We start from the raw sequence: 15,865 nt of genomic DNA, 5'->3' as shown, positions 1-15,865 counted from the left end.
TTAACCAGAATAGAATTCCGGACCCTTCAGTCCATAGGCTGACGCTCTTATATCCATTGAACGAAACTGTCTAGGGCTACTTTAGAAAATGGAATGAGAGGAAAGTGTGTGTCTCTTTCTGGTGTTGTCCTTCAATGCTTCCTCTTTCTCTAGTTGTAGTGACTGGGGGAGTTAGATCCCTGGGTGGGTAATGGAGCAGTGCCTGTTGGCCTACATTGCACTTTACAAGAGTAAGCACTTGAGATGACCACAGCATAGCAGGGCTACTCTGGTCAGTGCAGTGGTCCATTATACCTCAATGAAAGCTCTGCTGAGCATCTTTTCAAGATATGGAGATAGACGAACAGTACAGAGATATGCAGAGTAAAACTTTATTTCCAAATATTGTAAACAATACACATATAAGGCATACAAACAGAAGCATGTTCTCAAAGGTTGGCAATTTCACATAATGTCAAAAACGACTGTGACCTTTGGAGGTCATACAGTGGTTGTCAAAGGCAGGTTTACAGCCCTGGCCGGGTGGCTCAGTTTGTTGGAATGTGGTCTCCTACACCAAAAAACTAGCAGACTTGATTCCCATTCAGGGCACTTGGGTATCAGGTGCAATCCCCAGTCAGGGCAAGTATAGGAAGCAACTGATTGACCTTTTCCCCTCTCTCTGTCCCTTCCTCTCTCTATAAATCAATAAATTTATCACCAGGTGAGGATTTAAAACAAAAGCATGTTTACAGTGGTTAATATGCAAGTTTATTTTTGTGTTGTTTGTTATTAATTGCTATACATATTTGTATCACTACTATCAACTTGCTTTTGCTCAGCCCTGTTCATGAAAATTTTATAAAACACTAGAGGCCTGGTGCACAGAATTTGTGCACGGTAGGGTCCCTAGGCCCTGGCCGGCAATATGGGCTGATTGAGGCCTCCTGGGGCCATCCTTCAAGCTGCTGGCCAGGGAATCCCTTCCCTGGCTGCTGGCTGCCCCCCGGGGCCTTCCTTCATTCCCAGCCGCCTCCCGGTAATCAGTGCATGTGATAACAAGTGATTGAACTCCTGGTCAAACTCCCGTGGGGACAATTTGCATATTAGCCTTATCTATCTATAGATAGATAAGACAATTAAAATGCCCCCAAATTATATGGAAAATAAAAAATAAATATGTGCTTCTTTTAATGATATATTTTATTGATTTCAAAAAGGAAGCGGGAACGAGAAACATCTATGTTGAGAGAGAATCATCCATTGGCTGCCTCCTGCATACGCCCTACTGGGAATTGAGCCAGCAACCAGGGCATGTGCTTTGATGACTTGAACCATGACTCCTGGTTTATATGTTGATGCTCAACCACTGAGCAAGGCAGGCTGGGCTAGAATGTGTTTACCTAATTCCTGACTTAGATCAGTGAAGTCTACACAGCCTCCATAGAACTCAGCAAATGCAGCACAAACTGCAAGGACACCCTTGCCTAGGGAACCAGGGTGTGTTACCACACAAAGCTGGAGGAGAAAGTCGTGGGGGAGGGGGGCCTTCCTATCTGGAAAATCCTGCTGACAATGTCAATGGTGGTGACCAGTTTCCATGGTCAAGGTGGAAGGAACCCAAAATTGGTTTCAAATGTTCCCTGATGATTCACCACATACCAGAAGAGTATGAAAAAGTTTATTACTCATATCATGAGGTTTTAGGGAGAGAGTAGGGTACATATTAGAGTAGGAAACAAAATGACAGAGAGCACAGAGAAAAGTGACTAGCTTGTGTTGATGGTAGTTACTGTGTGCTTTTGATGGGAGACTGTTGACACTAATGGAAACTTGCTTGATTGAAACTTCCCCTCTGCACCCAAGGATGGAGCACCTGGACTTTCTCATAGGCATTCCCAGATGTGTAAGGTCAGGAAGGAGAGAAGAATGCATCCTAAAAGTGTTTAATATTCAAACATCAAAGCTGGAATCGGGATCTTTATTACGTTTTCCTTTAAATAACATGGGAGGAAATAAGCACATACAAAATTTCATACAAATTGTCATCGTAGACTCTGCTGATACTGATTGAAAGAGATTCTGAAGAAGATGCAATGGAGAAATAAGGAATAATTTTTTCTGTAAATGTATCAGCGATTCTAAACATGTATGTCCAGTTATTCAAATTATAAAATGAAACCTCTCCCAACTCATAGTCCAGAAAAACGCCAATTTTCCGTTGTCCAGTATGATTACAGAGCTGATGTTGCCAGCATCCGTTGCTTGCTGATGGTGATATGAAAGTATTTCTGGGGAAAGATGCTTTACACACACCTAAGTAATATAAACCTGTGCCTCCTATGTTTACCACCCAAAAATGCCTGCCAGCATCAAATCCCTCAGAACTCAGGACAGCTGCGTAAGAAGTAAGTGCCTGGGGATTAGGAAGACCATCTGCTGTACAATATGTCACACTTTTTCTATCTCTTGAGATAATGAGACTTAGATGGGCAGTTTCAGGATCCAGTGTCAAATCTACCTGAAATATACGGATCATTTTATGCAGGCCCAAGTAGTGTGGGGGGAGAGTGAAAATCTCCTTCGGTAATTCACATGAAAACACTGCTGGGGTCTCTAGGTTTCCATAGCTGTTGTGGATCCTTTCAATACCTGTGAGTAAACCCAGGTGTGTCTGCAAACACTTCTCTTCTATTTCACTTAACAGAATGTTTAGCCTGAACATATGGTATGAAATTTGCTTTCCATTTTCAATTAGTTTTTCTGCAACATCATTCTCTTCTCTAAGCAGATGGTTATCAATTTCATCGAACTCTATTTCCAAGAAAGAGTTAAGTTCTTTACATTCATAGTCAAATTCCTCCCTCCATTTTCCCATCTTTTCCTTCACTTTACAAGTATTTGCAACTTGGCTGTCATATGCCTTTTCAACATTTTCGAAGTGACTAGGGAGGGTTGCCATATACCTTTTGAGCATCCCTCTCTGACTAGCTGCAGCTTCCTCAATGGGGATCAGGGGCTGATCCTGGGGGTCTAAGGAGCCCTTGCACTGGGCACACAACAGCTCCAGGTCCTTCTCACAGAACAGGGTGAGAACCTCATGGTGCTTCCCACACAGGGGTATGTCTTCTTGCAATTTCCTCTGGCTCCCTGAGGTGGGGATCTGCTGAACAATCTCAGTAATGTGACATAATTGGGTGTTCCTCTCCAAGCTCCTGTCAGGGCAGTGGTGGAGGCAGACAGGACAGGGAAAGGTGCCCTGTAGACCTTCCCAGCGCTGGTGGATGCAGAAGGGACAGAAGTTGTGCCCACAGGCAATGGTCACTGGGTCTCTCAGGTAATCCAGGCAGATGGGACAGCTGGCCTCTGCTTGGAGCTCGGCCAGGGAAGCAGCAAAGGCCATGGTGCAGTGACGGTGTCTATCAGAAGAGACTCCCTTCAGTCAGTGTGATCCTCCAGGAGCGAGGAGAAGTGAGAAGCTGAGGTCTGCTCAGGCCTCCCTCTCTGTGCAACTCAGTAGGAGCTTCCAAGAAGAGTTCCAGTGGCCAGCTGATGTCTAGTCTTTCTGTCACCTTCTCCTGTATCTAATGTCAGGTTCCCCAAGTGAAGATCAGCTGTGACTCTGGTCAAAATCCAAGCACCACCCAATTCATAAGTGGTTTCTGTGGACAAAAATATATCACCATTTAAAATTCAATCAGCATTAACCCTTCCCTCCCTGTATAAATAATATGTCAGGTAGACCAAATCATTTATCATCATAATATTTCAGGAGGAGTTAGAAGTAAAGTCTGTTTTGCAACTTAAAACGAATTAGAAAATCTAGGCAAATTTATTATTGTTCTCACACATCACAAAAATGTGATCTTGAGCTGTGGGGAAGAGAGAAGGATTTGTAAGCCCAGGAGTGAGGTCCTGCCTACCAGAGGCTGCTTCTTTGAGGAGACCAGAGGTGAAGCACCAAGCACATGTGTGACCAGGAAGCAAAACCCTCAACAGAGGACTTGGGGAATAAGAAGGAAGGAGGGTACATTCAACTCAGTCATTGGACAGGACAGCAGTGAGATTCACTTTAAAGTGGAAATGACAACACATCTCAAGAAACCCAAGGAATCATGCTAAGACGGGGAGTTCCAATGAACTGGCTCAGGTTTCTCCTGGAGGGTCAGAGAAATGCTGATAATCACACTCCAAGAGAACTGGGAATGGAGGAGGAAGATGTGAGTGAAGTTTATCAGGAACAACAGCGCGTCATTCAATGGTTTAAATATCCCTTTTTTTTCTTTCTCTTCAATCCTTTCTTATTGTTAAAAATACTTCTTTTGTAATGTGGTGTTCAAAATGGAATTGAAAAGTGACACCCCCATCTCTTTAAAACCTCTGGTAATTTGAATTCTAGTGCCCATTATTCATTATTGTTGGTTTTCACTGTGCTGAGTTTTGGTGATCAAGCCTCGGCCTCCTTCATATCACCCTCTCCTTTTGAAATATTATGTGTGTGCACAGGGAGGCCACCTTTTTTAGGACTGTGCATTTTGAGGCTTGTGATAAATGAGGTGGACCAATGCAAGTGTTCATAATACTTCTAATTGGCCCGGAAGTTCTAGCATGTGATTGCTTCACTGCTGGACTATGACTTTCTTTCTTCTTTTAAAATATATTTTTATTAATTTCAGAGAGGAAGGGAAAGGGAGAGAGAGATGGAAACATCAATGATGAGAGATAATCATTGGTTGGTTGCCTCCTTCACGCCCTCTACTGGAGATTGAGCCCACAACCTGGACATGTGCTCCTGGCCTGAATCAAACTTGGGACCCTTCTGTCCTCAGACAGACACTCTAACCACTGGACCAAACCAGCTAGGGCCGGGGGATGGGATTTTTGATTCTTGTTTATTCAGAGACACATGGAAAAAGGAAAATAACACTCAGCTTCTTTTTCAGTTTGGTGTCAGCATACACAGCTATTTAGGTAAACCTCTTGGAAACTCTGGTTTTAACAATTGAATTTGACACCAGACACTGAGACATTCTGGAAGAGGATTCGCACAGGCAGCTTCAGACTAGTACTTCAGGGCACTTTGCATATGCAAATATTCGTAACCCCATAGGTCAGATTTGGATCCTAGTATCTGTATATTTAGCAAGCATTTAGATGACCTAGGGCAAGGCTAACTGAGGGACACCAGAAATAATAAAAGCATGTGTCTTAAAATAACCTGATCCAAGTGATGATTGGCTTGTGAGGTAAAGTCAAGGCCCTGCTAGAGTAGCCCCCAGAAAGCCAAGGGTGACTCAGTTTGGTCCCACCTCCTGCACCAGCATCATCCCCACTCCCAGCTTACCTGGGGCCTGCTCCTTTGAGTGAGTCCCTGAAGTGTGTCTCCAAGAAGAGTCTCCGAAGCCAGTCTCCTCCAAGTTAAATGCTTAGTAATGTGAGCCTGGCCTATATATACCACTAGGAGGGTGAATCTCTTTAAGACCTCACCCACCAAAGCTCCTCCCTGCAGGTGGGACTTGTGGGCAAGGGTGGTAATAGGAGGATCTTTAGAAGTCTGATTGATGGGATCTCCTCTTATTCCTGAAAGCTAGGAGGGACTAACCTTGTTAACATGCATAATCTAATTTGCACCTTTATAATCCTCCCTTGAATACTTCAACACCCTTTAATCCCATTTGGCTGAGGAGCAAACTAAAATGAAAAGTAAAATCTTGCCCTAACTTAGCGGATAGAGCATCAGCCTGCGGAATGAAGGGATCCAGGTTTCATTCAGGTCAAGGGCACATACCCTGGTTGCAGGCCCAATCACCAGTAGGGGTCGTGCAGGAGGCAGCTGATCAATGATTCTATCTCATGGATGTTTCTATCTCCCTCTTACTTCCTCTCTGAAATCAATACAAATATATTAAAATAATAATAAAGGTAAAATCTTTGCTTCCTTTCCAACTTGGGCCTGGCATAGTGGCTCCCGCAAAGAAGGTGGAGAGAAGAAGGGCCTTTCTGCCATCGAGGAGGTAGTGACCAGAGAACACACCATCAACATCACAAGCGCATCTAAGGAGTGGGTTTCAAGCAATACCTGAAATATACCTGCATGTGAGTGTGAAACACAAAAACAAAACCTGTAGATATATTTTTTGTAAATAGCAAATTGTAGGGAGCATTTGATATCTTGCTTCCCAGCAATGGTCATCATTTTGGACTCAAGTAAATGCTTATTAATTATTTAATTTTTTAATCCTTACCCAATAATTTTTTTCTATTAAATTTTAGGGAAAGTGTAAGAGAGAGTGAAAGACAGAGAGAAAGATTGATGTGAGAGAAACAATTGTTTCCTCCTCCATGAGCCCAGTCAAGGGCCCAGGTTGGGGAAGAGCCTGCAACCAAAGTATGTGGCCTTGATTGGATTTGAACTCGGACCCTTTGGTCTGCAGAACCACGGGCTATTGACTGAGCCAAACTGGCTAGAGCTCTTGTAGTTATTTTTTTTAAAGAGGAAATTGTAGAACACACCACATAGTAGTCTCGCATTATATTATGACATAATTAAAACATAATGAGTGTCTATGCTTGCATATGCATATGATTAGGATTTTTTTTTTTTTTTTTTTTTGTAGATATGATGACTGAATCGGTGATCCAAGGTGTTTTTCCCGGGGTTATGTCTTGCGACGCCAAAGAATGAGCTACATGGACCAGAAGATTTAAGGAAAATTTATTACAAGCAGATTCAGACTCCCCACGAAGGGAGGGGGACCCAATAGTGGTCTGCCCGGTAAAGCCTTGCAGTCCAGGGGTATATACTGGTATTTGCAAGAAGCCATCTGTATGTCCATCTGTGTCGTCACCTGATTGATTCTCTGAATTGTTTTTGCCCAGCAATGGCCCTGAACTTTCCCTGTTTCTATGTGTTCGTTCTCTGTTCCTACGCTGAACTTTTTCTGTTTCTATGTGTTCATACGTCTTGGTTACTGCAGGCCCTCCCTTGGTTTCCCATGCCTCCTGCTTTGAGTCCACAAACATTTCATGGTTTCTGCTGGGTTGGTTCCTGTGGTTCTGCTGCTCAAACTGCCATGCCTGCCCCTGCCTATGTTTCACCTGCCTTTGTTTTCCACTGGAGCCTGCCCTACCTGCCTGTATATCAAGTTAACCCTCTCCCATACAGAAGACAGGTAAGGATAGGCAGGCAGGAAAGGTATAAGGAGGTTGGGTGACCTCTCTCCAAGGTGAGACAGCAATTTGCTTTTCAGTGTGTTCTACTTAACAAGTGATTTCTATTAAATTTATCTATATTGTTCTAATTTTTAAAATGCTTCTGAACAAATAACCCTAAATGATGTTCATCAGAAAATTGCTACAATCCAGGTGTTAGTTTTGCTCACCCTGTTTGGACACAGCCATTCCCGTGGAGGAAGTCCTCAAGCCACATGATCTGTTGTCTGGAGGGTCAGGTCCCTCATAGTGGGGACTCTGATGTGATCTGTGCACCCAGCCTTCTGGCTCAGGGCCACACATCTACTGAGAGCTCATAAAACGTTTGCTGGATGGCCCTAGCCGGTTTGGCTCAGTGGATGGAGCATTGAAGATTCCGGGGTTCGATTCTGATCATGGGTAGATTCCTTGGTTGCAGGCTTTATCCCAGGCCCTTGTCTGGGCTCCTGAAGAAGACAACCAATGGATGTGTCCCTCTCACATCGAGGTTTATCTTTCTCTGTCTCCCTGCCCCCCGCCCCACCACCACCACCACACTCTCTCTGAAAATGAATGGAAAAAAAAGAATTTGCTGGATGCATCATTAAGTGAGACCTGGGTTAGAAATTCAGATCTGATGGTTTCCAGCTTCTTGTGAAGATGATTTTGTCAGGAGCAATGGGCAGATAATATGAGAATCTCTATCCCAACCAAACCAAGGGTTTGCATATTAAGCCCTAGGGAAGCCTGGATGGCTGCTACCCCCAGGCTGCTTGGTAGAATATCAGTGCAGTGCAATGAAGGTGTAACTGTCTGGTGGAACCTGTTGAAGGTGTAACTGTCTGGCAGAACCTGTTCTTCCGGGGAGGCCTGAGCATGGAGCCATGATAAGAAACCTGGGAATTTCACACTTTTTAAATCCTAACCTGAGGGCATGCTTAGAGAGAGGGAGTGGGAGAGAGGGAGAGAGAGAGGCAGAGGGAATGGGGGAGAGGTGGAAGGAGGGACAGATGGAGAGGCTGAGGGATGGACACATGGAGCGGTAGAGAGAGGGACACATGGAGAAGGAGAGAGAGAGAGAGAGAGAGAGAGAGAGAGAGAGAGAGAGAGAGAGTTGCCCTGACTAGGGATGGAAGGAACCCAAAACCTGCATGTATGCCTGACCAGGAATTGAACCCATAATAGGATGATGCTTTAAGCAATTGAGCCACCTGGCAAGGGCAAAACATTTTCATAACAGAACTGGTGTATTAACTCAGTAATGTTCATGGCTTTAACCTCATAGGCATCTCCCATCGAGACCTGTGCCAAATTACATTTTAAGTGATAGATTCAAACCGAAAATATCTGGTTGAAGAGGTTTGGTCTTGCCCTGAGAAGTGTGGGTTAGTAGATTAGAATAATCGTCCTATACACAAAAAGGTTGTTGGTTTGATCCCATGTGTGGGTAAACACCTATATTTACAATTAGATCCCAGTCATGGTGTATATGAGAAGCAACCAATCAGTGTTTCTCTCACATCGATGTTTTTCTCTCTTTCTAAAATCAATAACCATGTCTTCCGGCGAGGTTTAAAAAATAAGAAAGAAAATTTCGGATTACATGTGATATATATTAGTGTTTATAATCCTTACCCTAAGATATTTTCCATGATTTAGGGAGAGAGGGAAAGACAGAGAACATCGATGTGAGAGAAAAACACATCAATTTATTGCCTCCTGCACATGCCCCGACTGGGCCAACCTGGGAGACGCCTAAAACGAAGGTATGTGCCATTGAGTGAAATCACACCCAGGACCCATTGATCCTCAGGTGGACACTCTATCCACCTAACCAAACTGGCTAGGGCTAATATATATATATATATATATATTTGTGCTTTTAAAAAAAATTAATTTTGTTTTATTTCTGAAAGTATTACAAAGTGTATTACACATGTATCCTTTTTCCCCCCTTTGACATTCCCCCGGCCTCCCCCACCCTCCAGTGTCTTGTGTTCATTGGTTATTCTTATATGCATGCATACAAGTCCTTTGGTTGATCTACTACCCCCCACCGCAACTCTCCCCAGGCTCCCCACTGTAGTTTGACAGTCTTCTCAATGCTGCTCTGCCTCTGTATCCATTTTTGTTCATCAGTCTATAATGGTCCTTGTTATCCATAAATGAGTGAGATCATGTGGTATTTTTCTTGGCTTCCCAGGGGCCCTCTCAGTCTCACCGGGGCTGTCTCAGCCTCACCGGGGCCGTTTCAGCCTCACCGGGGCCATTTCAGACTCACCGGGGCTGTTGCAATCTCACCGGGGTCGTCTCAACCTCACCAGGGCTGTCTCAACCTCACAGGGGCTGTCTCATCCCCTCTGGGGCCATCTCAACCCCACCGGGGCTGTCTGAGCCTCACCGGGGCCGTCTCTGCCTCACCGGGGCTGTCTCTGCCTCACCGGGGCCGTTTAAGCTTCACTGGGGCCATTTCAGACTCACCAGGGCTGTTTCAAACTCACCGGGGCCTTTGCAACCTCACAGGGGCCATCTCAACCTCACAGGGGCAGTCTCAACCTCACCGGGGCTGTTTCAACCTCACAGGGGATGTCTCACCCTCACCTTGGCCATCTCAACCTCACTGGGGCTGTTTCAACCTCACCGGGGCCATCTCTGCCTCACCGGAGCCGTTTCAGCCTCACAGGGGACATCTCAGCAACACAAAGTTTGGCATTCTGTCTTTTGTTGGGCTACTACTTGCTGGACAAAATCTCCAGGCGTTTTTGGTGGCTGAATATCTGGTATGCTTGCTTGAATTTTGTTTTCAACTAAGTGCACAGACTGCTTGTATGCCATCTCTCAGTCAGGGTGGAAGCCATCCAAAATTGGTTTCAAATGTTCACACTGATGATGACTCACCACATACCAGAAGAGTATGAAAAAGTTTATTACATGATGAGGCTTTGGTCGGAGAGAAGTCTGGATATTACAGTAGGTCCCAAAAAGACTGAGAGCACAGGGAAAGGGACTAGCTTGTGGTGTTCATGGCAGGTACTGGGTGCTGTTGGCAGCAGCTTGTTTGATTAACACTTTCCCCCTACCCCCAAGGGTAGAGCACCTGGACTTTCTCACCAGCTTTCCCAGGTGTAAGGTCAGGGAGGAGAAGGGTACATCCTACAAACTTGCAACATTCAAACATCAAAACTGGAATCAGGATCTTTATTATAAGTATTCCTTTCAACAGCAAGGGTAGAAACTAAGCACATACAAAATTTCTTTCAAATTTGTCATCACTAGACTCTGATGATACTGATTGTAAGAGATTCTGAAGATACAATGGAGAAATAAGGCATAAGCTTTCCTGTAAATGTAGCAGTGATTCTGTACAACAATGAGCCGGTCTTCAAATCATAAAATGAAACCTCTCCCAACTCATAGTCCAGAAAAACACCAATCTCTTTTAGAATAGAGAAAGGGTCAAATGTATGAGTCCAGCAGCCATTGCTTGGCGATGGTGATATGAGTGTATTTATGGGGAAGGATTCTTTACACACACCTAAGGAAAATTCACCTGTGACTCCTATGGTTACCACCCAGAAATGTCTGCCAGCATCAAATCCCTCAGAACTCAGGACAGCTGGGTAAGAGGTAAGTGCCTGGGGATTAAGAATGCAATCTGGTTTCCAATATGTCACCTGTTTTCCACTTATTGAGATAAGGAGGTCTGGATGGGCAGTTTCCGGATCCAGTGTCAAATCTGCCTGAAATGTGCAGATCATTTTATGCAGGCCCAAATAATGTGGGGGGAGAGTGAAAATCTCTTTCTTTAATTTATATGAAAAGATGGCCGGGGATTCTATGTTTTCATAGCTGTTGTGGATACTTTCAATACCTGTGAGTAAATCCTCATCCGTCTGCAAACATTTCTCTTCTATTTCACTTAACCGATTGCTTAGCCTGAACATATGATATGAAATTTGCCTTCCATTTTCGATTAGTTTTTCTTCAACATTATTCTCTTCTACAAGTAGATCATTATCAAATTCATTGTACTCTATTTCCAAGGAATACTTAAGATCATTACATTCATAGTCCAGTTTATTCCTCCATTTATTCATCTTTCTCTTCACTGCCAAAATATTTGCACCTTGGCATCTATATACCTTTACAGCATTTTTAAGGTGTTTAGTGAGGACCCCAGTGTACCTTTTGAGCATCCCTCTCTGACTGGCTGCAGCTTCCTCAATGGGGATCAGGGGCTGATCCGAGGGTCTAAGGAGCCCATGCACTGGGGACACAGCAGCTCCAGGCTTTTCTCACAGAACAGGGTCAGGACCTCATGGTGCTTCCCACACAGGGGCATTTCTTCCTGCATTTCCCTTTGACTCTCTGAGGTGGGGATTTGCTTAATAATCTCAGTCATATAAAGTAATTGGGTGTTCCTCTTCAAGCTCCTGTCAGGGCAGTGGTGGAGGCAGACAGGACAGGGAAAGGTGCCCTGTAGACCTTCCCAGCGCTGGTGGATGCAGAAGGGACAGAAGTTGTGCCCACAGGCAATGGTCACTGGGTCTCTCAGGTAATCCAGGCAGATGGGACAGCTGGCCTCTGCTTGGAGCTTGGCCAGGGAAGCTGCAAAGGCCATGGTGCAGGGAAGGTGTCTATCAGAAGAGACTCCCTTCAGTCAGTGTGATCCTCCAGGAGCGAGGAGAAGTGAGAAGCTGAGGTCTGCTCAGGCCTCCCTCTCTGTGCAAGTCAGTAGGAGCTTCCAAGAAGAGTTCCAGTGGCCAGCTGACATCCAGATTTCCAGTCACCTTCTCCTGTATCTAATGTCAGGTTCGCCAAGTGAAAATCAGCTGTGACTCTGGTCAAAATCCAAGCACCATGCAAGTCATAAGTGATTTCTGTGGAGGAAAAGATATCATCATTTAAAATTTCAAGCAGCATCAACCCTTCCCTCCCTGTATGAACAATATGTCAGGTAGTCCAAATCATTTCTCATGACAATATTTAAGGAGGAGTTAGAAGAAAAGTCTATTTTGGAACTTAAAACGAATTAATCAATCTAGGCAAATTCATCATTGCTCTCAACCATCACAAAAAGAAAAAATTGATCCTGTGCTGTGGGTAAGAGGGGATTTGTAAACCGGGAGCGAGGTACTGCCTACCAGAGGACACTTCTTTGTGGAGATCTCAGGGGAGTCACCATCACCATGTTGGACCAGGATGCAAAACCCTCAACAGGGGACTTGGCGAATAAGAAGGAAGGGGGGTTCATTCAACTCAAAGTCATTGGACAGGACAGCAGTGAGATTCACTTCAAAGTGAAAATGACAACAAACCACAACAAACCCAAAGAATCATGCTAAGACGGGGAGTTCCAATGAACTGGCTCAGGTTTCTCTTGGAGGTTCAGAGAATTGCTGATAATCACACTCCAAGAGAACTGGGAATGAAGGAAGAAGATGTGAGTGAAGTTTATCAGGAACAAATTGGGGTTCACTCAATGGCTCAGATATCCTTTTCATTTCTCCTCAATCTTGTATTGTTTAAAAAAAGTGCCTCCCCATCTCTTTAAAACCTCTGGTAATTTGAATTTTAGTGCCCATTATTCATTATTGTTGGTTTTCTTTGTGTGAGTTTTGGTGATCAAGCCTCCGCCTCCTTCATTTCACCCTCTCCTTTTGAAATATTATGTGTGTGCCCAGGGAGGCCACCTTTTTCAGGACTGTGCATTTTGAGGCTTGTGATAAATGAGGTGGACCAATGCAAGTGTTCATAATATTTCCAATTGTCCCAGAAGTTCTAGCATGTGATTGCTTCATTCCTGGACTATGACTTCCTTTTTCTTTTTAAATATATTTTTATTGATGTCAGAGAGGAAGGGAAAGGGAGAGAGAGATAGAAACATCAATGATGAGAGATAATCATTGGTTGGTAGCCTCTTGCATGCCCTCTACTGGGGATTGTGCCCTTGACCTGAATCAAACCTGGGACCCTTCAGTCCACTGGATGACACTCTATCCACTGGGGCTAGGGCCTGGACAATGACTTTCAGTGGGAGGTGGGGGTTCTTCAGTGAACTGAACTGTGGAAAAATGACCTTTCCTCAGCTTGAAGCTACTTTGAAACTCTGAAGGTCTGGCCCAAAAGAAGATTATCAGGTTGGAAACAAGATGACAGATAAGGTGAGCGTAAAGACTAATGCCAAAGATGGCTTCACTGAAGAGAAAGCATTTTAATAGAAAGTAAAATCTTTGCAGAAGATTCCAGGAAAGTTTTAATTTTTATTTAATAAAGCATTCATGCAGAAGTGTGTGCAACAGAACACTGCTCTTTTTAATATATATATATTTTTTTTAAAATGATCTTCACCAGGGAGCTCAGTTGGCTGGAGCATGGTCTGGATGTGTTAAGGGCTCAGGTTCAGTTAAAGGCCAGGGCCCATACAATAATTAAGCAATGAATGCAAAAACAAGGTGAACAAATCTTTCTCTCTCTCTCTCTATTCCCCCCATTCCTCTAAGTCTAAAAGGCAATTAATAAATAGAATATATATATATATATATATATATATATATATATATATGGAATGGCCTGTGTGGCTCAGTTGGTTGGAGCATTTTCCCATGCACCTTAAGGTCACAGGTTCCATCTGGGATTGTGTCAGGTAAGAGAAGCAACTAATTCCGGTATCTCTCTTACATTGATGTTTCTCTGGCACTCTCGCTCCCTCCCTCCATAAAAATATATACCTACACTAGTAAAAGAGAATCATGCAAATTGGTGTTACTTCGCTATGCCCACCAGCCAATCAGGATGAGTATGCAAATTGACCCACCAAAGATGGCGGTTAATTTGCATATGCAGGCATGGAGCAAAGACTGATGGCTCCGGCCAGAGTGAAGACTGAAGACTAAAGAGGCTTGGCTCCTCCGCTGGGGCCGGATCAAAGGCCTGGGTCCCTGGTGCTGGAGGAAGACCGGTGCTGTCAGCCAGGGAAAGGAAGGCCTATTGTGCGAATCTTCATGCAACGGGCTTCTAGTATATATATATATCATACAACTGTTGGAGGGACTATACCATTATTTGTGAGGAAGTTTTGCCAGATAAATGAATGTAAATCTCATCAGAGTTCTGAACCACCTATTTACAGGAAATATAAGGGATTGAGAAAACTCTAAAGAATGTTTCAACTTGATTGGTCCACTACATAGCCAGCTAGTAAGTGAAACACTGATTCTGGGTGTGAAAATGAGGACATTTCTGGGAGAGATTAATATTTGAATCTGTGGATGAGCAAAGCAGATGGACCTCCCCAATGTCAGTGGGCAACATCCAATCCACTGAGGGCCTGAAGAGAACAAGCACCTGGGAAAGCTGAATTCACTCTCTGCTGGACTGAATAAGGTAACACATCTACCTCCTGTCCTGGGATCTCCAGCTTCTCAGTCCTTCAGACCCATCTGCTCTCTGACTCTCAGGCCTTCCAACTATACCACCGTCTTTCCTGACTGCAGACCATGGCACATCTCAGGCTCCATAACCTTGTGAGCCAATATTTTATAATAAGTGTCTTTCTAGATACACACTATTGGTTCTGTTTCTCTGGTAAGCCTTTAATAATACACGGAGTAAGTAATCAGTAAAATCCTGACTGTAATAAACTCTACTGAAAATTTGATCATATTACTTCAGCAGAAATATAAGCAGACAGTAAAAAAGGAAATACAGATACACACATGTTGAAGGCCCTAGCTGGTTTGGCTCAGTGGATAGAGCATTGGCCTGCTGACTGAAGGTTCCCTCTCCCCTTCAATTCCAATCAAGGGCACAAGCAGGTCTATTCCCAGTAGGATGAGTGCAGGAGGCAGCTGATCAATGATTTTTCTCTCATCATTGATGTTTCCATCTCTCCATCTCCCTTCATCTCTGAAATCAATAAAAATATATTGAAAAAAGTAAACTGTAGGAATTAAAATAGACTTAAAAGCCATAGAAATCAGTAATGTATACATCTAATTTCATTTTGAAATATTTGATCAAAGTTTAGTTGGAAGTTGGATATTTGAGGATTAAAACAACCTGGTTGATGATTATGTTCTCTCCTATTCTGAATATCTAGAATATTCTATGATTTACTTTTAAAAACCTAACCATTTGAATTCCATTTTAGTGTTTCTCTGCTCTCTTCTAGCCAAGAAGGTTTCTCCTATTCCTTTCCTTAAGCTTCATCCATTTCCCTTCATCTCAGAGTTCTCAGATCCACTTCATCTTTCTCCCTCACAGTTGTTTCAAGCTGGTCCCCTTTCTCCACTCCAAATCCATCATCTGCTTCCCTGTTCCCACATCCCATCCCCACCCAACAAATCTCCCATACTGAGATAAATTGAGATTGAGAAAAGACCAAGGCTGGCATTAAAGTGCCACCTGCTTGTAGGTTATATGGGCTGGATTTCAGGTCTGATCTCAGTCCGCCTGAATCATTGGGGATGGGTTTTTTGATCATCTGTTCCTCCAGAGACAAATGCAACCAGGAAAATAGAACTCAGCTTCCCTTTCAGTTTGGTGTCAGCATACACCTCAATTTAGGTAAACCTCTTGGAACTCTGGTTTTACTTTTTAAATATATTTTTATTGATTTTCAGAGAAAATAGAAGATGAGAGAAATATAGAAACATCGATGAACCAGAGAGAATCATTTACAGGCGGTCTCCTG

The 15,865-nt window shown here is 43.7% G+C and overlaps 1 protein-coding gene and 2 pseudogenes across 1 annotated transcript; 2 read left to right on the top strand and 1 right to left on the bottom strand.

Annotated features, from left to right (window-relative positions):
* Positions 1-1,975: 1,975 nt before the first annotated feature.
* On the bottom strand, positions 1,976-3,382 carry LOC102437327 (tripartite motif-containing protein 60-like). The gene has a single exon (XM_006081991.1). It carries the CDS (start codon positions 3,380-3,382, stop codon positions 1,976-1,978), a length of 1,407 nt encoding a protein of 468 aa, XP_006082053.1.
* A 565-nt stretch (positions 3,383-3,947) lies between these two features.
* Positions 3,948-6,062, top strand: LOC102437021 (annotated as a pseudogene).
* Positions 6,063-12,359: 6,297 nt separating this feature from the next.
* On the top strand, positions 12,360-12,724 carry LOC102436716 (annotated as a pseudogene).
* The last annotated feature ends 3,141 nt before the right edge of the window (positions 12,725-15,865 follow it).

This window comes from Myotis lucifugus, unplaced genomic scaffold (genome assembly GCF_000147115.1).
Source record: "Myotis lucifugus unplaced genomic scaffold, Myoluc2.0 scaffold_1, whole genome shotgun sequence".
Taxonomy (NCBI): Eukaryota; Metazoa; Chordata; class Mammalia; order Chiroptera; family Vespertilionidae; genus Myotis; species Myotis lucifugus.
This window is presented reverse-complemented; position numbering and strand designations above follow the sequence as displayed.